At 61.4% G+C, this 27,572-nt stretch overlaps 1 protein-coding gene across 1 annotated transcript; it reads left to right on the top strand.

Annotated features, from left to right (window-relative positions):
• The first annotated feature begins 1,861 nt into the window (after nucleotides 1–1,861).
• Nucleotides 1,862–26,644, top strand: KDM6B (lysine demethylase 6B). The gene is made up of 14 exons (XM_054052698.1): nucleotides 1,862–1,903; nucleotides 2,451–2,914; nucleotides 4,721–4,847; nucleotides 7,678–7,783; nucleotides 9,382–9,587; nucleotides 11,424–11,488; nucleotides 12,646–12,714; nucleotides 14,698–14,846; nucleotides 16,123–16,237; nucleotides 18,073–18,260; nucleotides 19,511–19,652; nucleotides 20,875–21,001; nucleotides 23,764–23,934; nucleotides 26,556–26,644. Exons 1-14 carry the CDS (start codon nucleotides 1,862–1,864, stop codon nucleotides 26,577–26,579), a joined length of 1,995 nt encoding a protein of 664 aa, XP_053908673.1. The 3' UTR covers nucleotides 26,580–26,644.
• Nucleotides 26,645–27,572: the final 928 nt, after the last annotated feature.

The following is a 27,572-nucleotide window of genomic DNA, read 5'->3' as shown; positions in this document are numbered from 1 at the left end:
TATGGGGGTGAGGAGGGGATAATGGGGGGATGTGGGGGTGAGGAGGGGGATAATGGGGGGATATGGGGGTGAGGAGGGGATAATGGGGGGATGTGGGGGTGAGGAGGGGGATAATGGGGGGATATGGGGGTGAGGAGGGGATAATGGGGGGGATATGGGGGTGAGGAGGGGGATAATGGGGGGGATATGGGGGTGAGGAGGGGGATAATGGGGGGATATGGGGGTGAGGAGGGGGATAATGGGGGATATGGGGGTGAGGAGAGGATAATGGGGGGGATATGGGGGTGAGGAGGGGATAATGGGGGGGATATGGGGGTGAGGAGGGGGATAATGGGGGGATATGGGGGTGAGGAGGGGGATAATGGGGGGATATGGGGGTGAGGAGGGGGATATGGGGGGATATGGGGGTGAGGAGGGGGATAATGGGGGGATGTGGGGGTGAGGAGGGGGATAATGGGGGGATATGGGGGTGAGGAGGGGATAATGGGGGGATATGGGGGTGAAGAGGGGGATAATGGGGGGATGTGGGGGTGAGGAGGGGGATAATGGGGGATGTGGGGGTGAGGAGGGGGATAATGGGGGATATTGGGGTGAGGAGGGGGATAATGGGGGGATATGGGGGTGAGGAGGGGATAATGGGGGGGATATGGGAGTGAGGAGGGGGATAATGGGGGGGATATGGGGGTGAGGAGGGGGATAATGGGGGGATGTGGGGGTGAGGAGGGGATAATGGGGGGATATGGGGGTGAGGAGGGGGATATGGGGGTGAGGAGGGGGATAATGGGGATATGGGGTGAGGAGGGGGATAATGGGGGGATGTGGGGGTGAGGAGGGGGATAATGGGGGGATATGGGGGTGAAGGGGATAATGGGGGGATATGGGGGTGAGGAGGGGGATAATGGGGGGATATGGGGTGAGGAGGGGGATAATGGGGGGATATTGGGGTGAGGAGGGGGATAATGGGGGGGATGTGGGGGTGAGGAGGGGATAATGGGGGGATATGGGGGTGAGGAGGGGGATAATGGGGGATATGGGGGTGAGGAGGGGGATAATGGGGGGATATGGGGGTGAGGAGGGGATAATGGGGGTGCACAGGGATGTGGGGGTGCGCAGGGATATGGGGGACCTCATTAGTGCCCCCCCTTTTCCCCCCCCAAACAGGTTCCCGACCGCTTCCAAGCTGCGGAGCCGCCGGCGGCGGTGGGGGGGGGGCTCCCCTGTTGCCCCCCCCAAACCCCCCACCCCCCCCTTCCTTGGCTGAAAGAGGCGGGGGGGGGCGACCCTTTGGAGGAGATCCTTTTTGGGGGACCACCCAAAACTGGGGGGGGGGATAACGATCCTTCTTTAAGAGGGGGATCCCCAATATCTTTCCCGGATCCCAACAGCACCACCAGCACTGCGGGGGGGACCCAAACTCCTTTTGAGGGGGGTCCCCCTCCGTCCCCCCAAACTCCTCCTTTCCGCTGCTCTTATTCCTCCAAACAAGAAGAGGAAAACGAACCCCCTTCTCGCCGACCGCCCCCCCCAAATTTCTGGCTGGGGACCCCCCCTCACCCACCGCCCCTCCCACCCCCGGAGGGTCCCCCCGATACCTCAGGAACCTCTCCTTCCTCTTCTTCCCCCCCCCCCTCCTCCTCCTCCTCCTCCTCCTCTCAGCCCCCCAAATTCTTCGGGGGTCGCCTATCCAAAGAGCGCCCCCCTTTCCGAGCAACCTCTTCCCCCCCCCCCTTCTTCTTCTTCTTCCTCTCCGGGGGTTCCCCGACGCCTTTTCGATTTCGGGGCTCCCCCTTTAGACGATCAATTCGAGGAACCCCCCGAATTCGCTAAGATTTTACCGGACGGTTTAGCCAATATCATGAAAATGTTGGATGAATCCATCCGGCAGGAAGAGGACGAAGGGGGGGTCACCATCCCGGCCCCCCCTCCTCCTCCCCCAACACCCCCCCCTCCTCCTCCACCTCCCCCTCCTCCTCCTCCTCCTCCTCCTCCTCCACCCGTCCCCCCCCTCCTTCCCAGCCCCCCACCTCTCGCCCGCCCTAAAGCTCCTCCTTTTGGGGTCCCCCCAGGGCCGGATCCCCCCCCGGACCCCCCCCGCCTTTATCCCTTCGGAAAACGCGACGAATCTTTCTTCGCTTCTTTCGAAGGGAAAAAAAACGGAGGGGCGAAACTTAACGGCCCCCCTAAAACACCACCGTCTCCTCCAGCCGCCCCCCAACTCGCTACCTCAACGCCCGGCTGGGCGCCCCCAACCCCTTCCTCCTGTGGCCCCCCAAAAATCTATCAGGATGAGGGAACCCCCCCGCTTTCTCTTCCTTCATCCCGGACGGAATCGGAGGCGTTGGAGGAGATCAGCCGAGCCTGCGAGACCTTAGCCGAGCAAGCGGGGCGCCCCCCGCCGCCCCCTCCGTCTCCTCCGACCCTTCCCCTTTCCGCCGACCCCCCTAAATTAGGGGGGCGCCGTTACCGAAGACCCCCCCCCCCGTCACCGCGACCTTCGCCGCGCCCCCCCGCGCCGACGCCCCCAACGGAAAGAACGCCAACGCCCCGTTTTGGCTACTTTGGATTTACAAAGCGCTGAAGTTCAAGACAAAGGAGAACCTTTTCGACTTGAAACGAAAGGAGGGGGACCCCCAAATCCATCCGGGACCCCCCAACCTCCTCCACCTCCTCCGACTTTGGTCAGCTCGGCCGATCTCTTGAAGCTGCGATCGCTCGGCGAAGGTCCCCCGAAAGAGCTGAAGATCCGCCTTATCAAAGTGGAAAGCGGAACGACGGGGGCTGCCGGAGGGGGGGGCGCTGCCGCCGGAGGAGGGGGAGACCCCTTCGTCGCTTCCGAACTGGAGGAACCCCGAGGGCTCCCCTTGGCCCAACTCACCATCCGCCACAGCGCCGCCGAGGTCGTCCGCGCCAGCAAGTCAGTGCTGATGGGGGTGGGGGGGGGGGCTTGGAGTGGGGTTTGGGGGGGGATTGGGGGGATTTGGGGGGGGTTGGAGGGCGTTAGAGGGGAATTAGGGGGGTTTGGGGGGGGCAGAAGGGAGATTTGGGGGAGTTGGAGTGGGTTTAGGGGGGCTGAAGGGGGATTTGGGGGGATTGGAGTGGGTGTAGAGGGGGGTCGGGGGGGGCTGAAGGGGGATTTGGGGGGGTTGGAGGGCGTTAGAGGGGAATTAGGGGGGCTTGGGGGGGGCAGAAGGGAGATTTGGGGGAGTTAGAGTGGGTTTAGGGGGGCTGAAGGGGGATTTGGGGGGATTGGAGTGGGTGTAGAGGGGGGTCGGGGAGGGCTGAAGGGGGATTTGGGGGGGTTGGAGGGCATTAGAGGGGAATTGGGGGGGTTTGGGGGGGGCAGAAGGGAGATTTGGGGGAGTTAGAGTGGGTTTAGGGGGGCTGAAGGGGGATTTGGGGGGTTGGAGTGGGTGTAGAGGGGGTTTGGGGGGAATTGGGGGGGTTTGGGGGGGGCTGAAGGGGGATTTGGAGGGCGTTAGAGGGGAATTAGGGGGGGTTTGGGGGGCTGAAGGGGGATTTGGGGGGATTGGAGTGGGTTTGGGGGGCTGAAGGGGGATTGGGGGGGTTGGAGGGCGTTAGAGGGGGGTTTGGGGGGGAATTGGAGGGGTTTGGGGGGGCTGAAGGGGGATTTGGGGGGATTGGAAGGCATTAGAGGGGGTTTGGGGGGGCTGAAGGGGGATTTGGGGGGGTTGGAGGGCTTTAGAGGGGGTTTGGGGGAGAATTGGAGGGGTTTGGAAGGCATTAAAGGGGATTTGGGGGGGAATCGGTGGGGTTTGGGGGGGCTGAAGGGGGATTTGGGGGGGTTGGAGGGCGTTAGAGGGGGTTTGGGGGGGAATTGGTGGGGTTTGGAAGGCATTAAAGGGGGTTTGGGGGGAATTGGGGGGGGTGGGGGGGCTGAAGGGGGATTTGGGGGGGTTGGAGGGCATTAAAGGGGGTTTGGGGGGAATCGGTGGGGTCTGGGGGGGCTGAAGGGGGATTTGGGGGGGATTGGAGGGCATTAGAGGGGGTTTGGGGGGGAATCGGTGGGGTTTGGGGGGCATTAAAGGGGGTCTGGGGGGGAATTGGTGGGGTTTGGGGGGCTGAAGGGGGATTTGGGGGGGATTGGAGGGCATTAGAGGGGAATTGGGGGGGGTTTGGGGGGGAGTCAGTGGGGTTTGGGGGGGGCAGAAGGGAGATTTGGGGGAGTTGGAGTGGGTTTGGGGGGGCAGAAGGGGATTTGGGGGAGTTGGAGTGGGTTTAGGGGGGCAGAAGGGGATTTGGGGGGGATTGGAGTGGGTTAGAGGGGGCTTGGGGGGGAATTGGGGGGCTTTTGAGGGGCTGAAGGGGGATTTGGGGGGATTGGAGTGGGTTTTGGGGGGGCTGAAGGGGGATTTGGGGGGATTGGAGGGGTTTTGAGGTGTCTGTGGTTGTTTTTGGGGTCCCTGTTTCACTGCCCCCCCCGCAGGTTTAGGGGGTGTTTTTGGGTGTTTTTGGGGTGCTCGGGGCGTCCCCGTTTCGCTGCCCCCCCCTCAGGTTTGGGGGTGCCTCTGTGTGTTTTTGGGGTGCTCGGGGGTCCCCGTTTCAGTGCCCCCCCCTCCGGTTTAGGGGGTGCCTCTGGGTGTTTTTGGGGTGCTCCGGGGGTCCCCGTTTGAGTGCCCCCCCCTCCGGTTTTTGGGGTGTTTTTGGGGTGTTTTTGGGGTGCTCGGGGGCCCCCGTTTCACTGTTCCCCCCCCCCCCCCAGGCAGGTGCGGCTCTCGGGGCCCTTCCGGGAGTCGTATTTATCGCCGTCGCAGTCGGTGAAACCGCGAATCGACGCAGAGGAGCGGCTGCCGCGGGAGAAGCTCAGCCCCCCCACGCCCAGCATCTACGTGAGTGCCAACGGGCCACCGGGAGACCCATCTGGGCTACCAAGAGTCCCAAGGGGCCACCAAGAGTCCCTCTGGCCGACAAGAGTCCCATCGGGCTACTAAGAGTCCCATCTGGGCTACCAAGAGTCCCTCTGGCCAACGAGAGTCCCATCTGGGCTACCAAGAGTCCCAAGGGGCCACCAAGAGTCCCTCTGGCTGACAAGAGTCCCATCGGGCTACTAAGAGTCCCATCTGGGCTACCAAGAGTCCCTCTGGCCAACGAGAGTCCCATCTGGGCTACCAAGAGTCCCAAGGGGCCACCAAGAGTCCCTCTGGCTGACAAGAGTCCCATCGGGCTACTAAGAGTCCCATCTGGGCTACCAAGAGTCCCTCTGGCCAACGAGAGTCCCATCTGGGCTACCAAGAGTCCCAATGGGCCACCAAGAGTCCCTCTGGCTGACAAGAGTCCCATCGGGCTACTAAGAGTCCCATCTGGGCTACCAAGAGTCCCCAGTGGGCTACCAAGAGTTCCATCTGGGCTACAAAGAGTCCCCCCAGGGCTACCAAGAGTCCCTCTGGGCTACCGAGAGGCCCAATGGGCCACGGGGAGACCCCCGTGGGCTACCGAGAGCCCCTCTGGCCACTGAGAGCACCAATGGGCTACCAAGAGTCCCAATGGGCCACCAAGAGTCCCCTCTGGCCACCAAGAGCCCCATCTGGGCTACCGAGAGGCCCAATGGGCCACCGGGAGACCCCCCCAGGGCTACCGGGAGACCCCCAGGAGCTACCGAGAGACCCCCATGGGCCACCGGGAGACCCAACGGGCTACCGGGAGACCCCCGCGGGCCACCGAGAGGTCCTTTGGCCACTGAGAGACCCCATGGGCTACCGAGAGACCCATCTGGGCTACCAAGAGTCCCTCTGGCCACTGAGAGCACCAACGGGCTACCAAGAGACCCAATGGGCCACCGAGAGGCCCAATGGGCCACTGGGAGAACCCCACGGGCTACCGAGAGTCCCTCTGGCCAACAAGAGCCCCATCTGGGCTACCGAGAGGCCCAATGGGCCACCGAGAGGCCCCCACGGGCTACCGGGAGACCCCCCCGGGCCACCGAGAGACCCCCCAGGGCTACCGACAGCCCCTCTGGCCAACAACAGCCCCCCATGGGCTACTGAGAGTTCCTTTGGCCACCAAGAGACCCCCGCAGGCTACCGAGAGACCCCCCAGGGCTACCGGGAGACCCAATGGGCTACCGAGAGACCCCCGCGGGCCACTGAGAGACCCCCACGGGCTACCAAGAGCCCCTCTGGCCAACAACAGCCCCCAGTGGGGTACCAAGAGCCCCTCTGGCCACTAAGAGTCCCAATGGGCTACCAAGAGCCCCCAGTGGGCTACCAAGAGCCCCATCTGACCACTAAGAGCCCCTTTGGCCATAAGAGCCCCATCTGGGCTACCAAGAGCCCCTCTGGCCACTAAGAGCCTCCCCAGGGCTACCAAGAGTCCCATCTGGGCCACCAAGAGTCCCTCTGGCCACCAAGAGCCCCTTTGGCCACTAAGAGCCCTCAGTGGCCACCAAGAGCCCTAATTATTGAGGTCTAATTATTGATCCTTGGGGTGTAATTATTGATCCCCGGGGCTCTGATTGACCTATGGGGCTCTGATTATTGATCCCCTGGGCTGTGATTATTGATCCCCACGGCTCCGATTATTGATCCCCACGGCTCCGATTATTGATCCCCGGGGCTCTGATTGACCTATGGGGCTCCGATTATTGATCCCCGGGGCTCTGATTGACCTATGGGGCTCCGATTATTGATCCCCGGGGCTCTGATTGACCTATGGGGCTCCGATTATTGATCCCCGGGGCTCTGATTGACCTATGGGGCTCCGATTATTGATCCCCGGGGCTCTGATTGACCTATGGGGCTCCGATTATTGATCCCTGGGGCTCTGATTGACCTATGGGGCTCCGATTATTGATCCCCGGGGCTCTGATTGACCTATGGGGCTCCGATTATTGATCCCCGGGGCTCTGATTGACCTATGGGGCTCCGATTATTGATCCCTGGGGCTCTGATTGACCTATGGGGCTCCGATTATTGATCCCCGGGGCTCTGATTGATCCCCACAGCTCCGATTATTGATCCCCACGGCTCCGATTATTGATCTCAGGGCTCTGATTGATCCCCATGGCTCCGATTATTGATCCCAGGGCTCCGATTATTGATCCCAGGGCTCCAATTATTGATCCTGGGGCTCCGATTATTGATCCCGGGGCTCTGATTGGTCTCTGGGCTCTGATTATTGATCTTAGAGTTCTGATTATTGATCTCTGGGCTCTGGTTATTGATCCCCAGGGTCTAATTATTGATCTCTGGGCTCTGATTATTGATTCCCGGGGCTCTGGTTATTGATCTCTGGGCTCTGGTTATTGATCCCGGGGCTCTGGTTATTGATCTCTGGGCTCTGGTTATTGATCCCGGGGCTCTGGTTATTGATCCCAGGGCTCTGGTTATTGATCCCGGGGCTCTGGTTATTGATCTCTGGGCTCTGGTTATTGATCCCGGGGCTCTGATTATTGATCTCTGGGCTCTGATTATTGATCTCTGGGCTCTGATTATTGATCCCAGGGCTCTGGTTATTGATCTCTGGGCTCTGGTTATTGATCCCGGGGCTCTGGTTATTGATCCCAGGGCTCTGATTATTGATCCCAGGGCTCTGGTTATTGATCCCAGGGCTCTGATTATTGATCTCTGGGCTCTGGTTATTGATCCCAGGGCTCTGGTTATTGATCTCTGGGCTCTGATTATTGATCTCTGGGCTCTGATCGGATGTTTTCCCCCCCGGCAGTTGGAGAGTAAGCGCGACGCCTTCTCGCCGGTGCTGCTCCAGTTCTGCACTGACCCCAAGAACCCCATCACCGTCATCCGGGGATTGGCGGGGTCCCTGCGCCTCAGTGAGTGCCCCCCGCGACCCCCCGGACCCATAGGGACCCCTCTGACCCATAGGGACCCCCCTGACCCATAGGGACCCCCTCTGCCCCATAGGAACCCCTCTGACCCATAGGAACACCCCTGACCCATAGGGACCCCCTCTGACCCATAGGGACCCCCCTGACCCATAGGAACCCCTCTGACCCATAGGGACCCCCTCTGACCCATAGGGACCCCCTGACCCATAAGGACCCACATCCACCCATGGGGACCCAACTGCCCATAGGGAACCTATAGGGACCCCCCGGACCTATAGGGACCCCCTGTGACCCATAGGGACCCCTCTGCCCCATAGGGGACCCCCCCGACCCATAGGGACCCACATCCACCCATAGGAAATCTATAGGGACCCCCTCTGCCCCATAGGGACCCCCTCTGACCCATAGTGACCTACATCCACCCATGGGGACCTCCCCATCCCTGTCCCCACGTGTCCCCCCCAATCCCTCCCGTGTCCCCCACCCCTGTGGGGCCCCCTCTGACCCCCCCATTTCCCCAAACTTGGGGCTATTCAGCAGGAAGACGCTGGGTCCCTGTGCCCCCCATCCCTGTCCCCATCCCTGTCCCCTTTCCTCTCCCCTTTCCTGTCCCCCCATCCCTGTCCCCACGTGTCCCCCCCAAATCCTCCTGTCCCCACGTGTCCACCCCCAATCCCTCCCGTGTCCCCCATCTCCATAGCCCCCCCCCGGCCCCCTCGTTTCCCCAAACTTGGGGCTATTCAGCAGGAAGACGCTGGGTCCCTGTGCCCCCCATCCCTGTTCCCCCATCCCTGTTCCCCCTGTCCCCCCCATCCCTGTCCCCTTTCCTGTCCCCATCCCTGTCCCCACGTCCCCCCCAATCCCTCCCGTGTCCCCCATCTCCATAGCCCCCCCCCGGCCCCCCCGTTTCCCCAAACTTGGGGCTATTCAGCAGGAAGACGCTGGGTCCCTGTGCCCCCCATCCCTGTCCCCATCCCTGTTCCCCCATCCCTGTCATCCCCATCCCTGTCCCCATCCCTGTCCCCACGTCCCCCCCAATCCCTCCCGTGTCCCCCATCCCCATAGGCCCCCTCCGACCCCCCCATTTCCCCAAACTTGGGGCTATTCAGCAGGAAGACGCTGGGTCCCTGTGCCCCCCATCCCTGTCCCCTTCCCTGTTCCCCCATCCCTGTCATCCCCATCCCTGTCCCCTTTCCTGTCCCCATCCCTGTCCCCACGTGTCCCCCCCAATCCCTCCCGTGTCCCCCATCTCCATAGCCCCCCCTGACCCCCCCATTTCCCCAAACTTGGGGCTATTCAGCAGGAAGACGCTGGGTCCCTGTGCCCCCCATCCCTGTCCCCTTCCCTGTTCCCCCATCCCTGTCATCCCCATCCCTGTCCCCTTTCCTGTCCCCATCCCTGTCCCCACGTCCCCCCCAATCCCTCCCGTGTCCCCCATCCCCATAGCCCCCCCTGACCCCCCCATTTCCCCAAACTTGGGGCTATTCAGCAGGAAGACACTGGGTCCCTGTGCCCCCCATCCCTGTCCCCTTTCCTGTCCCAATGTCCCCCCCAATCCTCCTATGTCCCCCCCGTCTGGGCAGATTTGGGGTTATTCAGCACGAAGACGCTGGTGGAGGCGAGCGGGGAGCACGCGGTGGAGGTCCGTACGCAGGTGCAGCAGCCGTCGGATCAGAACTGGGATCTGTCGGGAACGCGACAGGTTTGGCCCTGCGAGAGCAGCCGCTCCCACACCACCATCGCCAAATACGCCCAATACCAGGCCTCGTCCTTCCAGGAGTCCCTGCAGGTCAGGGGGGGACACGGGGGGGACATTGGGGGACATTGGGGGGACATGGGGACATGGGGGGATATGGGGATATGGGGGAACATAAGGACATGGGGGGATATGGGGGGATATGGGGGGACATGGGGGATATGGGGACATGGGGGGACATGGGGGGACATAGGGGACATAGGGGGACATGGGGGGATATGGGGGGACATGGGGGGACATGGGGGGATATGGGGGGACATGGGGGGATATGGGGATATGGGGGGGACATGGGGGGACATGGGGGACATGGGGGATATGGGGGATATGGGGGGGACATGGGGGGATATGGGGATATGGGGGGGACATGGGGACATGGGGGATATGGGGGGACATGGGGGACATGGGGGATATGGGGGGACATGGGGGATATGGGGGATATGGGGGAACATGGGGACATGGGGGATATGGGGGGACATGGGGGGACCTGGGGGATATGGGGGGACATAGGGGATATGGGGGGACATGGGGGACATGGGGGATATGGGGGGACATGGGGGACATGGGGACATGGGGGATATGGGGGGACATGGGGGACATAGGGACATGGGGGACATGGGGGGACATGGGGGATATGGGGGAACATGGGGACATGGGGGATATGGGGGGACATGGGGACATGGGGGACATGGGGACATGGGGGATATGGGGGGACATGGGGGACATGGGGGACATGGGGGATATGGGGGGGACATGGGGGATATGGGGGATATGGGGACATGGGGGATATGGGGGGACATGGGGGACATGGGGGATATGGGGGGGACATGGGGGATATGGGGGACATGGGGACATGGGGGATATGGGGGGACATGGGGGACATGGGGGATATGGGGGATATGGGGGACATGGGGACATGAGGGGATATAGGGGGACATGGGGGACATGGGGACATGGGGACATGGGGGATATGGGGGACATGGGGGATATGGGGGAACATGGGGGACATGGGGACGGGGGACATGGGGACATAGGGGATATGGGGGGGACATGGGGGACATGGGGGATATGGGGGACATGGGGGATATGGGGGAACATGGGGGACATGGGGACGGGGGACATGGGGACATAGGGGATATGGGGGGGACATGGGGACATGGGGACATGGGGGACATGGGGGACATGGGGGATATGGGGGACATGGGAGAACATGGGGACATGGGGGACACGGGGGACATGGGGGACATGGGGGGGACATGGGGGATATGGGGGGGACATGGGGACATGGGGGATATGGGGGGACATGGGGACATGGGGGGGGGACAGATTTCCTCCTTCCAGGGGTCCCTGAGGGTCATGGGGGGGAAACAGGGGGACATGGGGGACATTGGGGACATGGGGGGACATGGGGGGACATAAGGACATGCAGGGACATGGGGGGACGTGGGGGACATGGGGGAACATGGGGGACATGGGGGGACATGGGGGGATATGGGGGACATGGGGACATGGGGAACATGGGGGGACATAAGGACATGGGGGGACATAAGGACATGGGGGGACATGGGGACATGGGGGGACATAAGGACATGGGGGACATTGGGGACATGGGGGGACATGGGGGGACATAAGGACATGCAGGGACATGGGGGATATGGGGGACATGGGGGGATATGGGGGACATGGGGACATGGGGGGGACATGGGGAACATTGGGGACACGAGGGCATAGGGGGACATGAGGACATGGGGGACATGGGGATATGGGGGGACATGGGGACATGGGGGGACATGGGGGGACATGGAGGGTACAGGGGGGGCCACGTGGGGCCCCCGAGGGTGTTGGGGACCTGAGGTGGCCCCGCGGGTGCAGGAGGACAAGGACAGTGAGGATGAGGAGACGGAGGAGCCCGACAGCACCACGGAGACACCGCCCGGGTACGGCCGCCCCCGTGTCCCCTCGTCACCCCCTGTCACCCCCTGTCACCCCCCTGTCCCCCCATCATCCCCATGTCCCCTTGTGACCCCTGTGACCCCCCGTCACCCCCCTGTCCCCCCATCACCCCCATGTCCCCTTGTGACCCCTGTGACCCCCCGTCACCCCCCTGTCCCCCCATCACCCCCATGTCCCCTTGTGACCCCTGTGACCCCCCGTCACCCCCCCTGTCCCCCCATCACCCCCATGTCCCCTTGTGACCCCCTGTGACCCCCCTGTCCCCCCATGACCCCCATGTCCCCCCTGTGACCCACCATCCACTCATGACCCCCCTGTCCCCCCATCACCCCCATGTCCCCTTGTGACCCCTGTGACCCCCCGTCACCCCCCTGTCCCCCCATCACCCCCATGTCCCCTTGTGACCCCCTGTGACCCCCCTGTCCCCCCATGACCCCCATGTCCCCCCTGTGACCCACCATCCACTCATGACCCCCCTGTCCCCCTGTGACCCCCGTGTCCCCTCGTGACCCCCCTGTCCCCCCCGTGTCCCCTGTGACCTCCCATGACCCCCCTGTCCCCTCATCACCCCCCGTGTCCCCTCGTGACCCCCCTGTCCCCCCGTCACCCCCACGGCCCCCTCGTGGCCCCCCGTGTCCCCTCGTGACCCCCCTGTCCCCCCGTGTCCCCTGTGACCTCCCATGACCCCCCTGTCCCCTGTGACCCCCTATGTCCTCTGTGTGACCCCCCTGTCCCCCCATGACCCCCTGTCCCCTCGTCACCCCCATGTCCCCTCATGACCTCCCATGTCCCCTCGTGACCCCCTGTGACCCCCCCTCCCCTCGTCACCCCCATGTCCCCTTGTGACCCCCCATGTCCCCTCGTGACCCCTCGTGACCCCCTGTGACCCCCCTGTCCCCTCGTCACCCCCCTGTCCCCTTGTGACCCCCCCATGTCCCCTCGTGACCCCTCATGACCCCCTGTGACCCCCCTGTCCCCCCGTGAACCCCCCGTGTCCCCTCATGACCCCCCCGTCCCCTCATGACCCCTCCATCCCCTCATGACCCCCCTGTCCCCTAATGACCCCCGGGACCCCCCCGTGACCCCCCTGTCCCTCTGTGACCCCGCCGTGACCCCCGTGTCCCCCCTCTGTCCCCCACAGAAACCCCGACCAGAAATCCCACCAGATCATCAAATTTGGGACCAACATCGACCTCTCGGACGCCAAACGGTGAGGGGACACCTGCGGGGGGGGGACACGGCCCGGGGGGGACATCCAATGGGTGCCACATCCTATGGGTGCCACATCCTATGGGTGATGTCCAATGGGTGACGTCCAATGGGTGCCACATCCTATGGGTGATGTCCAATGGGTGACGTCCAATGGGTGCCACATCCTATGGGTGACGTCCAATGGGTGCCGTATCCCATGGGTGACGTCCAATGGGTGACGTCCAATGGGTGCCACATCCTATGGGTGATGTCCAATGGGTGACGTCCAATGGGTGCCACATCCTATGGGTGATGTCCAATGGGTGACTTCCAATGGGTGCCACATCCTATGGGTGACGTCCAATGGGTGCCGTATCCCATGGGTGACGTCCAATGGGTGATATCCAATTGGTGCCACATCCTATGGGTGACATCCAATGGGTGCCACAACCCATGGGTGACGTCCAATGAGTGACATCCAATGGGTGCCACAGTCCATGGGTGACGTCCTATGGGTGACGTCCAGTGGGTGCCACAACCCATGGGTGACATCCAATGGGTGCCACAACCCATGAGTGACATCCAATGAGTGACATCCAATGGGTGACGTCCAATGGGTGCCATATCCCATGGGTGACATCCAATGAGTGATGTCCAATGGGTGACATCCAATGGGTTCCACATCCAATGAGTGACATCCAATGGGTGACGTCCAATGGGTGCCATATCCCATGGGTGACATCCTGTGGGTGACATCCAATGGGTGCCACGTCCCATGGGTGATGTCCAGTGGGTGCCACAACCCATGGGTGACGTCCAATGAGTGATGTCCAATGGGTGACATCCAATGGGTACCACATCCCATGGGTGACATCCAATGGGTGCCATATCCCATGGGTGACATATCCCATGGGTGACATCCAATGGGTGCCATATCCCATGGGTGCCATATCCCACGGGTGACGTCCAATGAATGACATCCAATGGGTGCCACAACCCATGGGTGACGTCCAATGAGTGATGTCCAATGGGTGCCACATCCCACGGGTGACGTCCTGTGGGTGACATCCAATGGGTGCCATATCCCACGGGTGAAGTCCTGTGGGTGACGTCCAATGGGTGCCACATCCCATGGGTGATGTCCAATGGGTGCCATATCCCATGGGTGACATCCAATGAGTGATGTCCAATGGGTGACATCCAATGGGTACCACATCCTATGGGTGATGTCCAGTGGGTACCACAACCCATGGGTGACATCCAATGGGTGACATCCATTGGGTACCACACCCTATGGGTGATGTCCAATGGGTGACATCCAATGGGTGCCACATCCTATAGGTGATATCCAATGGGTGATATCCAATGGGTGCCATATCCCATGGGTGACATCTTGTGGGTGCCACATCCTATGGGTGACATCCGATGGGTGCCATATTCCATGGGTGACGTCCAATGAATGACGTCCAATGGGTGCCACAACCCATGGGTGACGTCCAATGGGTGACATCCAATGAGTGCCACGTCCTATGGGTGACATCCAATGAGTGTCATATCCCATGGGTGACATCCAATGGGTGACATCCAATGAGTGCCACGTCCTATGGGTGACATCCCTTGAGTGCCACATCCTATGGGTGACATCCTGTGGGTGATGTCCAATGGGCGACATCCAATGGGTACCACATCCTATGGGTGATGTCCAATGGGTGCCACAACCCATGGGTGACATCCAATGGGTGACGTCCAATAGGTGCCACATCCCACGGGTGACGTCCAATGGGTGCCACAACCCATGGGTGACATCCAATGGGTGACATCCAATGGGTGCCACATCCCATGAGTGACATCCAATGGGTGCCATATCCCATGGGTGACATCCAATGAGTGCCACACCCTATGGATGACATCCAATGGGTGCCACACCCCCTGGGTGCCGTGGGTGGGTGCCGTGGGTGGGTGCCGTCCCCCCGTGGGTGACGCCCCGTGGGTGGCTGGTCAGGTGGAAGCCGCAGCTGCAGGAGCTGCTGAAGCTCCCGGCCTTCATGCGCGTCTCCTCCACGGGGAACATGTTGAGCCACGTGGGTCACACCATCCTCGGCATGAACACCGTCCAGCTCTACATGAAGGTCCCCGGCAGCCGCACGCCCGGTACCGGGGGACACCGCGGGGACACCGCGGGGATGGGGGACAGCGTGGGGACATCGTGGATATGGGGGACATCGTGGGGATGAGGACATTGTGGGGACATCAAAGGATGAGGGACATCGTGGGGACATCGTGGGGACATCAAAGGATGAGGGACATTGTGGGGACATCATGAGGACATTGTGGAGATGGGGACATCAAAGGATGAGGGACATCGTGGGGATGAGGACATCGTGGGGACATCGGGATGGGGGACATCATGAGGACATCGTGGGGATGAGGGACATCGTGGGGACATCAAAGGATGAGGGATATCATGGGGACATTGTGGGGATGAGGGACATTGTGGGGACATCGTGGGGACATTGTGGGGATGAGAGACATCGTGGGGATGAGGACATTGTGGGGACATTGTGGGGATGAGGACATTGTGGGGACATCAAAGGATGAGGGACATCGTGGGGATGAGGACATCATTGGGACATTGTGGGGACATTGTGGGGATGGGGGACATTGTGGGGACATCATGAGGACATTGTGGAGATGAGGGACATCGTGGGGACATCAAAAGATGAGGGACATTGTGGGGATGAGGACATCATGGGGACATTGTGGAGATGGGGGACACTGGGGACATAGTGGGGATGAGGACATAGTGGGGATGAGGACATTGTGGGGATGAGGACATCGTGGGGACATCAAAGGATGAGGGACATTGTGGGGATGGGGGACATTGTGGGGACATCGGGACATCATTGGGACACTGTGGGGACATTGTGGAGATGAGGACATTGTGGGGACATCAAAGGATGAGGGACATGTGGGGATGAGGACATCATTGGGACATTGTGGGGACATTGTGGGGATGAGGACATTGTGGGGACATTGTGGAGATGGGGACACTGTGGGGACATTGTGGGGACATCAAAGGATGAGGGACATTGTGGGGATGGAGAAATTGTGGGGACATCGTTGGGACATCATGGGGTTGGGGACATCATGGGGACATTGTGGGGATGGGGACATTGTGGGGACATTGTGGAGATGGGGGACATTGTGGGGACGTCATGGGGACATCAAAGGATGAGGGACATTGTGGGGATGGAGAAATTGTGGGGACATTGTGGGGACATCGTTGGGACATCATGGGGTTGGGGACATTGTGGGGACATCAAAAGATGAGGAACATTGTGGGGATGAGGACATTATGGGGACATCGTGGGTGTCGTGACATGACGGTGTCGCGACGGTGTCGTGACGGTGGTGTCGCCCCCCGTAGGCCACCAGGAGAACAACAACTTCTGCTCGGTCAACATCAACATCGGCCCCGGGGACTGCGAGTGGTTCGCGGTGCACGAACACTACTGGGAAACCATCTCGGCCTTCTGCGACAAGTGAGGGGGCGGGGCCAGGGGAAGGGGCGGGGCTTAGGGGAGGAGGGGAGGGGCCAGGAGGGCAGCTCTGCCCTATATGGGGGGCGTGGCATGGGGAAAAGGGGGCGGGGCTTGAGAGGTGGAGGGGAGGAGCCAGGAGAGCAGTTCTGCCCTATATGGGGGCGTGGCCAGGGAAAAGGGGGAGGAGCTTAGAGGAGGAGGGGAGGAGCCAGGAGAGCAGTTCTGCCTTATATGGGGCGTGGTCAGGGCAAAAGGGGCGGAGCTTAGGGAGGAGCCAGGAGGGCAGCTCTGCCCTATATGGCGGCGTGGCCAGGGGAAAGGGGAGGAGCTTAGAGGGGGAGGGGAGGAGCCAGGAGAGCAGCTCTGCCCTATATGGGGTGTGCTCAGGGGAAAGGGGCGGAGCTTAGAAGGGGAAGGGAGGAGCCAGGAGGGTGGCTCTGCCCTATATGGGGGTGTGTGGCCAGCGGCTGTGTGGGCGTGGCTATGGGCGGGGGCATGGTCAGAATGCTCAGTTGGCGGTAATGTCATGTAGGGGGTGTGGCTTGAGGATATGGGCGTGGCCAAGGCGGGGGGGCGTGGTCCCGATGCTACCAGTGGTAGAGCGTATGGATGTGGGCGTGGCCACAACAGGCACTGTGGGCGGGGCTTATGGATGTGGGCGTGCCCACGACACTGTGGGCGAGGCTACTGATTGGGGCGTGGCCTGAGCAGAACAGTGGGCTCCCATGGGGGCGGGGCTTAGGGATGCGCCTGTAGCCAGAATGAGGCGGTGCCCTCAAGTGGGGGCGTGGTTTATTTAAGGGGGCGTGGTCAATGGAGGCGTGGCCACAGCAGGTCAGTGGGGTCTTGGGGGGCGTAGCCATACCAGAACAGTACAGTCTTTGTGGGGGGCGTGGCTTACAGTGGGGGCGTGGCCACCGCAGGACAATGGATATGGGGGAATGGCTTTATGGGGGTGTGGCCACACCTGGTCAGAGGTATGGTGGGCGTGGTTTATGTGGGGGCGTGGTTTATATTCGGGGGCGTGGTCACAGCAGAGCAGTGGGCGTGGTTTACAGTGGGGGCGTGGCCACACAGGACAGTGTGACCTGGGGGCGTGGCTTATGTTGGGGGCGTGGTCTCCGCAGGGTAGTGGGGCGTGGCTTACAGTGGGGGTGTGATGACAGTAGGGTCTTTTTTGTGGGGGCGTGGCTTATAGGGGCGTGGCCACAGGACAATTGGTTTTGTGTGGGCGTGGCTTATGCTGGGGGCGTGGCCAGTGCAGGACAATGGATATGGGGGAATGGCTTTATGGGGGCGTGGCCACACCTGGACAGATGTCTGTGGGCGTGGTTTATGTGGGGGCGTGGCTTGTGTTCGGGGACATGGCCACAGCAGGGCAGTGGGGCGTGGTTTACAGTGGGGGCGTGGCCACATCAAGGCAGTGTGATCTGGGGGGCGTGGCTTATGTTGGGGGCGTGGTCTCAGCAGGGCAGTGGCTTATGGTGGGGGTGTGATGACAGCAGGGTCTTTTGTGGGGGGCGTGGCTTATGTTGGGGGCGTGGCTGATGGGGGCGTGGCCACAACAGGGCAGTGGGTGGGTGGTTTGCGGGGGGGCCGTGGTCACAACATAACAGCGTGGTCTCACGGGGGGCGTGGCCACAACAGGACAGCTTGTCTCATGTGGGCGTGGTTTATGGTGGGGGCGTGGCTTGCGATTGGGGGCGTGGCCACCACATGGCACCAGGCTCCGTATGCCTTATGAGCAGAGGGTGTGGGTTAAGCTGGGATGTGGGCGTGTCTTAGGAGGGGGAGGGGGCGTGTCCTCCGTGACCCCGCCCCCTGGTTGGCCGCAGGCACGGCGTGGACTACCTGACGGGCTCGTGGTGGCCCATCCTGGAGGACCTTTACCGCTCCAACATCCCCGTGTACCGCTTCGTGCAGCGCCCCGGCGACCTGGTGTGGATCAACGCCGGCACCGTGCACTGGGTGCAGGCCACCGGCTGGTGCAACAACATCGCCTGGAACGTCGGGCCCCTCACCGGTGAGCGGCGGCGACACGGGGACACGGCGGGGACAGAGGGACACGGGAGGGACACGGCAGGGACGTAGGAGGGACATAGGGACACGGCAGGGACGTAGGAGTGACATAGAAGTGACACAGGGACACAGGAGGGACACGGCAGGGACGTAGGAGTGACAGAGGGACACAGGAGGGACACAGGAGGGACATAGGGACACAGGAGGGACACTGCAGGGACATAGGAGGGACACAGGGACACAGGAGGGACATAGCAGGGACACAGGAGTGACATAGAAGTGACACAGGAGGAACACAGGAGGGACACAGGAGGGACATAAAAGTGACATAGAAGTGACACAGGGACACTGCAGGGACATAGAAGTGACAAAGGGACAAGGGAGGGACATAGCAGGGACATAAAAGTGACACAGGGACACAGCAGGGACATAAAAGTGACATAGAAGTGACATTGGGACACAGTAGGGACACGGCAGGGACATAGGAGTGACATAGAAGTGACACAGGGACACAGCGGGGACATAGGAGGGATAGAGGGACACAGGAGAGACACTGCAGGGACATAGAAGTGACAGAGGGACACAGGAGGGACACTGCAGGGACATAGAAGGGACAGAGGGACACAGGAGGGACATAAAAGTGACACATGGACACTGCAGAGACACAGGAGGGACACAGGAGGGACAAAAGGACACAGGAGGGACACTGCAGGGACATAGAAGTGACATAGGGACACAGTAGGGACACAGGAGGGACAGAGAAGTGACGTAGAAGTGACACGGGGACACTGTAGGGACATAGAAGTGACACAGGGACACAGGGGTGACACAGGGACACATCAGGGATGTGACAAGAAGGGCCACCACGGGGACACAGGGAGGGGGGACACGGCCTGGAGGGAGCCAGCGGGCGGTGTCACTGATGTCCCCTCGTCCCCTTGTCCCACTGTCCCCTTCTCCCCTCATCCTACTGTCCCCGTGTCCCCCGTCCCTGTGTCCCCTGTCCTCACTGTCCCCTTGTCCCTGTGTCCCCTCATCCCTGTGTCCGCGTCCCCACTGTCCCCCTGTCCCTGTGTCCCCGTCCCCCCGTGTCCATGTGTCCCTGTCCCCCCGTGTCCCCTGTGTCCCCCGTCCCCCCGTGTCCCCCCTGTCCCCCTGTCCCCCCTGTCCCCGTGTCCCTACTGTCCCCTCATCCCCGTGTCCCCCCCTGTCCCCCCTGTCCCTGTCCCCCCCTGTCCCCCGTGTCCCCCCCAGCCTATCAGTACCAGTTGGCGCTGGAGCGCTACGAGTGGAATGAGGTGAAGAACGTGAAGTCCATCGTCCCCATGATCCACGTGTCCTGGAACGTCGCCCGCACCGTCAAAATCTCCGACCCCGACCTCTACGCCATGATCAAGTGAGGGGGGGGCACCGCGGGGACACCGCGGGGACACAGGGGACACCACGGGGACACCACGGGGACGGGGGGACAATAGGGATGGGGTAACACCAGGGACAGGGGGACAGCAGGGATGGGGGCACCTTGGGGACAGGGGGACACTGATGGGGTCACCTTAGGGACAGGGGGACACTGATGGGGTCACCTTGGGGACACTGCGGGGACACCACAGGGACACCACGGGGACACCACAGGGACACCGGGGACACCGCGGGGACACCACAGGGACGGGGGGACAATAGGGATGGGGTAACACCAGGGACAGGGGGACAGCAGGGATGGGGTCACCTTGGGGACAGGAGGACACCAGGGATGGGTCACCTTGGGGACAGGGGGACAATAGAGATGGGGTGACAGTAGGGATGGGGTCACTTTAGGGACGGGGGACACCAGGGATGGGATGACAGTAGGGATGGGGTCACCTTGGGGACAGAGGGACAATAGGGATGGGGTCATCTTAGGGACAGGGGGACAACAGGGATGGGGTGACCTTGAGGACACGGTGACAGTAGGGACAGGGGGACAGCAGGGACAAAGTGACAGTAGGGATGGAGTCACCTTGGGGACAGGGGGACAATAGAGATGGGGTGACAATAGGGACAGGATGACAATAGGGATGGGGTCACTTTGAGGACAGGGGGACAATAGGGACAGGGGGACACCAGGGACAAAGTGACAGCAGGAATGGGGTCACCTTGAGGACACGGTGACAGTAGGGACAGAGTGACAGTAGGGATGGGGTCACCTTGGGGACACCGAGGATGGCATCACATCAGTTTAGGGCCATCCCGGGGACGTGGACGGGTCACGATTGGGGTGACAACAGCGATGGGGGGACACCACGATGGGGACACCACGATGGGGACACCACAATGGGGACACCACGATGGGGGGACACCATGATGGGGACACCACGATGGGGACACCACGATGGGGACACCATGATGGGGACACCATGATGGGGGACACCACGATGGGGACACCATGATGGGGACACCATGATGGGGACAGGGCCACCTCAGCATTGGGACAACCGTGGGGATGGGACGGGGCTGAGGCCGCCCTGAGGCGGTGGCGTTGGCGGTGGTGGTGGCGTTGGCATTGGTGGTGGTGGTGGTGACGTTGACGTTGGCGGTGGTGGTGACGTTGGCGTTGGCGGTGACGGTGACGGTTGGCGCAGGTACTGCCTGATGCAGTCCATCAAGCACTGTCAGGTGCAGCGCGAGAGCCTCGTCCGCGCCGGCAAGAAGATCGCCTACCAGGGCCGCGTGAAGGACGAGCCGGCCTACTACTGCAACGAGTGCGACGTGAGTGCGGCACGGGCACGGGCACGGGGACGGGGACGGGGACGGGGCCACCATGCCACCCTCTGGGCCACGGCCTTGGCCTTCACATCGTCTTGGTTACGGCCTTGGTGTGGTCTTGGCCTTGACATCATCATGGCTGTGGCTTTGGCCTTGATGTGGTCTTGGCCTTGACATCATCTTGGCCATGGTCGTGGCCTTGACATCGTATTGACTGTGGTCGTGGCCTTGACATCATCTTGGCTACGACCTTGGTGTGCTCTTAGCCTTGAGGTTGTCTTGGCTACAGCCTCAGCGTGGTTTTGGCCTTGACATCCTCTTGGCTACAACCTTGGCGCAGTCGTGGCCTTGACATCATCTTGGCTGTGGCCTTGGTGTGGTCTTGGCCTTGACATCATCATGGCTACGGCCTTGGCCTTGACATTGTCTTAGTTATGGCCTTGGTGTCGTCTTAGCCTTGACATCATCTTGGTTGTGGTCTTGGCCTTGACATCGTCTTGGCCTTGACATTGTCTTGGCTACGGCCTTGGTGTTGTCGTGGCCTTGATGTCACCTTGGCTGTGGCCTTGGTTTGGTCTTGGCCTTGACGTCATCTTGGCTACGGCCTTGGCCTTGATGTTGTCCTGCCCTTGACGTCATCTTGGCTACAGCCTTGGTTTGGTCTTGGCCTTGAGGCTGTCTTGGCGATGGCCTTGGTGTGGTCTTGGCCTTGACATCATCTTGGCCGTGGTCATGGCCTTGACATCGTCTTGGCCACAGCCTTGGCGCAGTTGTGGCCTTGACATCATCTTGGCTACAGTCTTGGCCTTGACATTGTCTTGGTTACAGCCTTGGTGTTGTCTTGGCCTTGACATCATCATGGCTACAACCTTGGCGCAGTCGTGGCCTTGAGGTTGTCTTGGCGATGGCCTTGGTGTGCTCTTGGCCTTGACATCATCATGGCTGTGGCCTTGGCCTTGATGTTGTCTTGGCCTTGACGTCACCTTGGCCTTGGCCTTGGTGTGGCCTTGGCCTTGACATCCTCTTGGCTACAGCCTTGGCGTCACCTCGGCCACGGTTTTGCGCTGCTCTTTGCCACAGCCTTGGCGTTCTCTTGGCCATTTCTCCCCGCGGCAGTGACGCCATTGTCCTCACAGCAACAGTGACACCGTTATCCTCACAGTGGTGACGCCATTGTCCTCACAGTGGTGACGCCATTGTCCTCACGGTGGTGACACCATTGTCATCACAGTGGTGACACCGTTATCCTCACGGTGGTGTCACCATTGTCATTGCAGTGGTGACACCGTTATCCTCACGGTGGTGACACCATTGTCGTTGCAGTGGTGACGCTGTTGTTGTGGTAGTGACACCATTGTCCTCACAGTGGTGACACCATTGTCGTCGCAGTGGTGACGCCATTGTCGTGGCGGTGACGCCGTTGTCATGGCGGTGGTGACACCATTGTTGTCATGGTGGTGACGCCATTGTCCTCACGTTGACGCCATTGTGTTCACGATGGCGGTGACGCCGTTATCCTCGCGTTGATGCCATTGTCCTCGCGTTGACGCGGTTGTGCTCACGGTGGTGACGCCATTGTCCTCGCGTTGACGCCATTGTCCTCGCGTTGACGCCATTGTCCTCGCGTTGATGACGCCATTGTCCTCGCGTTGATGCCATTGTGCTCATGGTGGCGTTGACGCCATTGTCCTCGCGTTGACGCCATTATCCTCACGTTGACGCCATTGTCCTCACATTGACGCCATTGTCCTCATGGTGGTGACGCCATTATCCTCGCATTGATGCCATTGTCCTCGCGTTGACGCCATTGTCCTCATGGTGGTGACGCCATTATCCTCGCATTGATGCCATTGTCCTCGCGTTGACACCATTGTCCTCGCGTTGACGCCATTGTGCTCACGGTGGTGACGCCATTATCCTCGCATTGACGCCATTGTCCTCGCGTTGATGCCATTGTGCTCATGGTGGCGTTGACGCCATTGTGCTCACGGTGGTGACGCCATTGTCCTCGCGTTGACGCCATTGTCCTTGCGTTGACGCCATTATGCTCATGGTGGCGTTGACGCCATTGTCCTCATGGTGGTGACGCCATTATCCTCGCGTTGACGCCATTGTCCTTGCGTTGACGCCATTATCCTCGTGTTGATGCCATTGTCCTCGCATTGACGCCATTGTCCTCATGGTGGTGACGCCATTATCCTCACGTTGACGCCATTGTCCTCGTGTTGATGCCATTGTCCTCGCGTTGACACCATTGTGCTCATGGTGGTGACGCCATTATCCTCGCATTGACGCCATTGTCCTCGCGTTGACACCATTGTGCTCATGGTGGCGTTGACGCCATTGTGCTCACGGTGGTGACGCCATTATCCTCGCGTTGACGCCATTATCCTCGCGTTGACGCCATTGTCCTCGCGTTGACACCATTGTCCTTGCATTGACGCCATTGTCCTCGCGTTGACGCCATTATCCTCGCGTTGACACCATTGTGCTCACGGTGGTGACGCCATTGTCCTCGCATTGACGCCATTATCCTCGCGTTGACGCCATTATCCTCGCGTTGACGCTGTTGTGCTCACAATGGCGGTGACGCCATTGTCCTCGCGTTGACGCCATTGTGCTCATGGTGGCGGTGCCTCCGTTGTGCTCATGGTGGTGACGCCATTATCCTCGCGTTGACGCCATTGTCCTCGCGTTGACGCGGTTGTGCTCGCGATGGCGGTGGCGCGGTTGTGCTGACGATGGCGGCGCGGTTGTCGCGGCAGGTGGAGGTGTTCAACATCCTGTTCGTGACGAGCGAGACGGGCGGGCGCAATACGTACCTGGTGCACTGCGAGGGCTGCGCGCGGCGCCGCTCCGGCGCTCTCCACGGCGTCGTCGTCCTCGAGCAGTACAAAACCGAAGAGCTGATGCAGATCTACGACGGCTTCACCCTGGTGAGGAGCACGCGGCACCGCCCCGGGGGGGACACCGCCGTGGGGACACCGCCGTGGGGACACCGCCGTGGGGACACCGCCGTGGGGACACCACAATGGGGACAGCGAGGGGGACACCACCATGGGGACACCGCCGTGGGGACACCAAAGGGGACCCTCACTTGGTTTGGGGACACCACGATGGGGACACCAAGGGGGACACCACCATGGGGACAGCAAGGGGGACACCACCATGGGGACACCATGATGAGGACACCACAATGGGGACACCACAATGGGGACACCATGATAGGAACACTGAGGGGGACACCCACTTGGTTTGGGGACACCACCATGGGGACACCAAAGGGGACCCTCACTTGGTTTGGGGACACCACGATGGGGACACCAAGGGGGACACCACCATGGGGACACCACGATGGGGACACTGAGAGGGACACCACCATGGGGACACCATGATAGGGACTCTGAGGGGGACACCAAGGGGGACATCCACTTGGTTTGGGGACACCACAATGGGGACACCATGATAGGAACACTGAGGGGGACACCATCATGGGGACACCACAATGGGGACACCACAATGGGGACACCATGATAGGAACACTGAGGGGGACACCCACTTGGTTTGGGGACACCACCATGGGGACACCAAAGGGGACACCACCATGGGGACACCACGATGGGGACACTGAGAGGGACACCACCATAGGGACTCTGAGGGGGACACCAAGGGGGACATCCACTTGGTTTGGGGACACCACGATGGGGACACTGCAATGGGGACACCAAGGGGGACACCACCATAGGGACAGCGAGGGGGACACACAACTTGGTTTGGGGACACCACGATGGGGACACCAAGGGGGACACCACCATGGGGACACTGCAATGGGGACACTGCAATGGGGACACCAAGGGGGACACCACCATAGGGACAGCGAGGGGGACATCCACTTGGTTTGGGGACACCACAATGGGGACACCATGATAGGGACCCTGAGGGGGACACCACAATGGGGACACCACGATGGGGACACCGCCATGGGGACAGCGAGGGGGACAGCCACTTGGTTTGGGGACACCAAGATGGGGACACCAAAGGGGACCCTCACTTGGTTTGGGGACACCACGATGGGGACACTGCGATGGGGACACCAAGGAGGACATCTGCTTGGTTTGGGGTCCCCAGGATGGGGACACTAAAGGGGACACTACCATGGGGACACCACCACGGGGACACCACAATGGGGACACCAAGGAGGACATCCACTTGGTTTTGGGGACACCAAGGGGGACACCAAGGGGGACATCCACTTGGTTTTGGGGTCACCAGGATGGGGACACTCAAGGGGACACCACCATGGGGACACCACAATGGGGACACCGAGGGGGACATCCACTTGGTTTGGGGGTCACCAGCATGGGGACACTAAGGGGGACATCCGCTTGGTTTTGGGGTCACCAGGATGGGGACACTCAAGGGGACACCACCATGGGGACACCACCATGGGGACACCGAGGGGGACATCCACTTGGTTTTGGGGTCACCAGGATGGGGACACTCAAGGGGACACCACCATGGGGACACCACAATGGGGACACCGAGGGGGACACCCACTTGGTTTTGGGGTCACCAGGATGGGGACACTAAAGAGGACACCACCATGGGGACACCAAGGGGGACCCTCACTTGGTTTGGGACACCACGATGGGGACACAAAGGAGGACATCCACTTGGTTTTGGGGTCCCCAGGATGGGGACAGTAAAGGGGACACCAGGATGGGAACACCACCATGGGGACACCCACTTAGTTGGGGACCCCCAGTTGGTTTGGGGACACCACCATGGGGACACGGCCATGGGGACACGGCCATGGGGACATCCAATTGGTTTGGGGACAACACAATGGGGACATCAAGGGGTGGTGGCTCTGAGGACCCCCTGGTGTCCCCAAAGTGGGGGGGGTGACTCTAAGGGGGGGATGAGGACCCCCCGATGTCCCCAAAGAGGGGGGGATGGCTCTAAGGGGGGAGGTGAGGACCCCCCGGTGTCCCCAAAGGGGGTAATGAGGACCCCCTGATGTCCCCAAAGTGGGGGGGGTGGCTCTAAGGGGGGGTGAGGACCCCCCTGATGTCCCCAAAGAGGGGGGAATGGCTCTAAGGGGGGGGGTGAGGACCCCCCGATGTCCCCAAAGTGGGGGGGTGGCTCTAAGGGGGGGATGAGGACCCCCCGATGTCCCCAAAGAGGGGGGGATGGCTCTAAGGGGGGATAATGAGGACCCCCCGATGTCCCCAAAGTGGGTAATGAGGACCCCCCGATGTCCCCAAAGAGGGGGGAATGGCTCTAAGGGGGGGTGAGGACCCCCCGATGTCCCCAAAGGGGGGGGAGTGACTCTAAGGGGGGTAATGAGGACCCCCCGATGTCCCCAAAGGGGGGGGAGTGACTCTAAGGGGGGATAATGAGGACCCCCCGATGTCCCCAAAGGGAGGATGAGGACCCTCTGATGTCCCCAAAGAGGGTAATGAGGACCCTCCAATGTCCCCAAAGAGGGGGGATGGCTCCGAGATGGGGGGTACCCCCCCCCAGGGCCCCCCCCGACCCCCCCTCCTCGTTTCAGGTGGCGTCTCCCGCTTCCAGATGAGGACGTGGGGACGTGGGGGGGGGCACAGACGGACACACGGACATCGACCCCCCCCCCCCCCCCCCCCCCCCCCCCGCTGTTTATTTATTCATGGAGAAATCACCCCAAAACTCCTCTCCCCCCCCCACTGCACCCCCAAACCCTCCATGTTGGGGGGGGGGGAAGGGGGGGACCCCCTTTTTTTATACAAAACCATGGATTTTTAGGTCTCCTCCTGCAATTTGGGGGGGTCTGTGCTGCCCCCCCCCCCAAATATCTTGGGGGGTCCCCTGGGGTGACTCCAAGGAGGGGGCGGGGCTTATAATGGGGGTGTCTCCCCCTCCTTCAACTCAAGGGGCTCTAAAAGGGGGGGGTCCCCCCAATAAAAGAGGTGCTTTGGGGGGGGGGAGTGGGGGGGGGGCTTTGCTAAGATTCAACCAAAAATCACCCCCCCGTCCCCCCAAAATCAGCTGCCCCCCCCCCCATATCCCCCCTATACGGGTCCAGGGGAGAAGGGGGGGGGTCAGTTTTGGGGGTACCCCCCCCAAACCCCCTTCTATTCTTCACAAGGGGAGGGGGGGGAAGGGGGGGGGGCTCCCCACCAACCTATGGTGCAAAAAAAGGGGGGGCAGCGGGATCCTCCCCCCCCCCCCCCAACCTCCCAGGAGGGGATTTGGGGGTTCCCCCCCCCCACTTCCCCCCCCCCGGGGGTTTTGGGGTGTTCTTTTTTTTTTGTAAATGATCTTTTTTTTGCCTTTTTTCTTTTATTTATACATTTTTTTGGGGGGGGGGGAATCGCTTTTATTTATTGGGGGGGTCGGGGTGAAAGAAGAGGGGGGGGTTCCCCCCCAAATCCCAGGGGGGGGTCCCCAACTCCTATGGTGCTGGGCCCTTGGGCCGCCCCAACCCCCCCCCCCCTGCCCCCCAAATCCTTCGCCCCCCCCCCTCGCGGGGCCCCCCCAGGGTTTTATTGGGGGGGGGGTGGAAAGGGGGGGCGGGGGTTTGGGGCTGCCC

Source organism: Cuculus canorus, chromosome 36 (genome assembly GCF_017976375.1).
Source record: "Cuculus canorus isolate bCucCan1 chromosome 36, bCucCan1.pri, whole genome shotgun sequence".
Classification (NCBI taxonomy): Eukaryota; Metazoa; Chordata; class Aves; order Cuculiformes; family Cuculidae; genus Cuculus; species Cuculus canorus.
Note: the sequence above shows the minus strand (reverse complement) of the source record. Positions and strands in the feature narration are given on the sequence as shown.

Bases quoted from the DNA above. Each gene is read 5' to 3' on its own strand.
- KDM6B (XM_054052698.1), top strand. From the start codon at position 1,862: ATGTTGGATGAATCCATCCGGCAGGAAGAGGACGAAGGGGGG. The intron at 11,489-12,645 runs GTACGGCCGCCC...TGTCCCCCACAG, and splicing joins ACCACGGAGACACCGCCCGG to AAACCCCGACCAGAAATCCC. The intron at 12,715-14,697 runs GTGAGGGGACAC...GTGGCTGGTCAG, and splicing joins GACCTCTCGGACGCCAAACG to GTGGAAGCCGCAGCTGCAGG.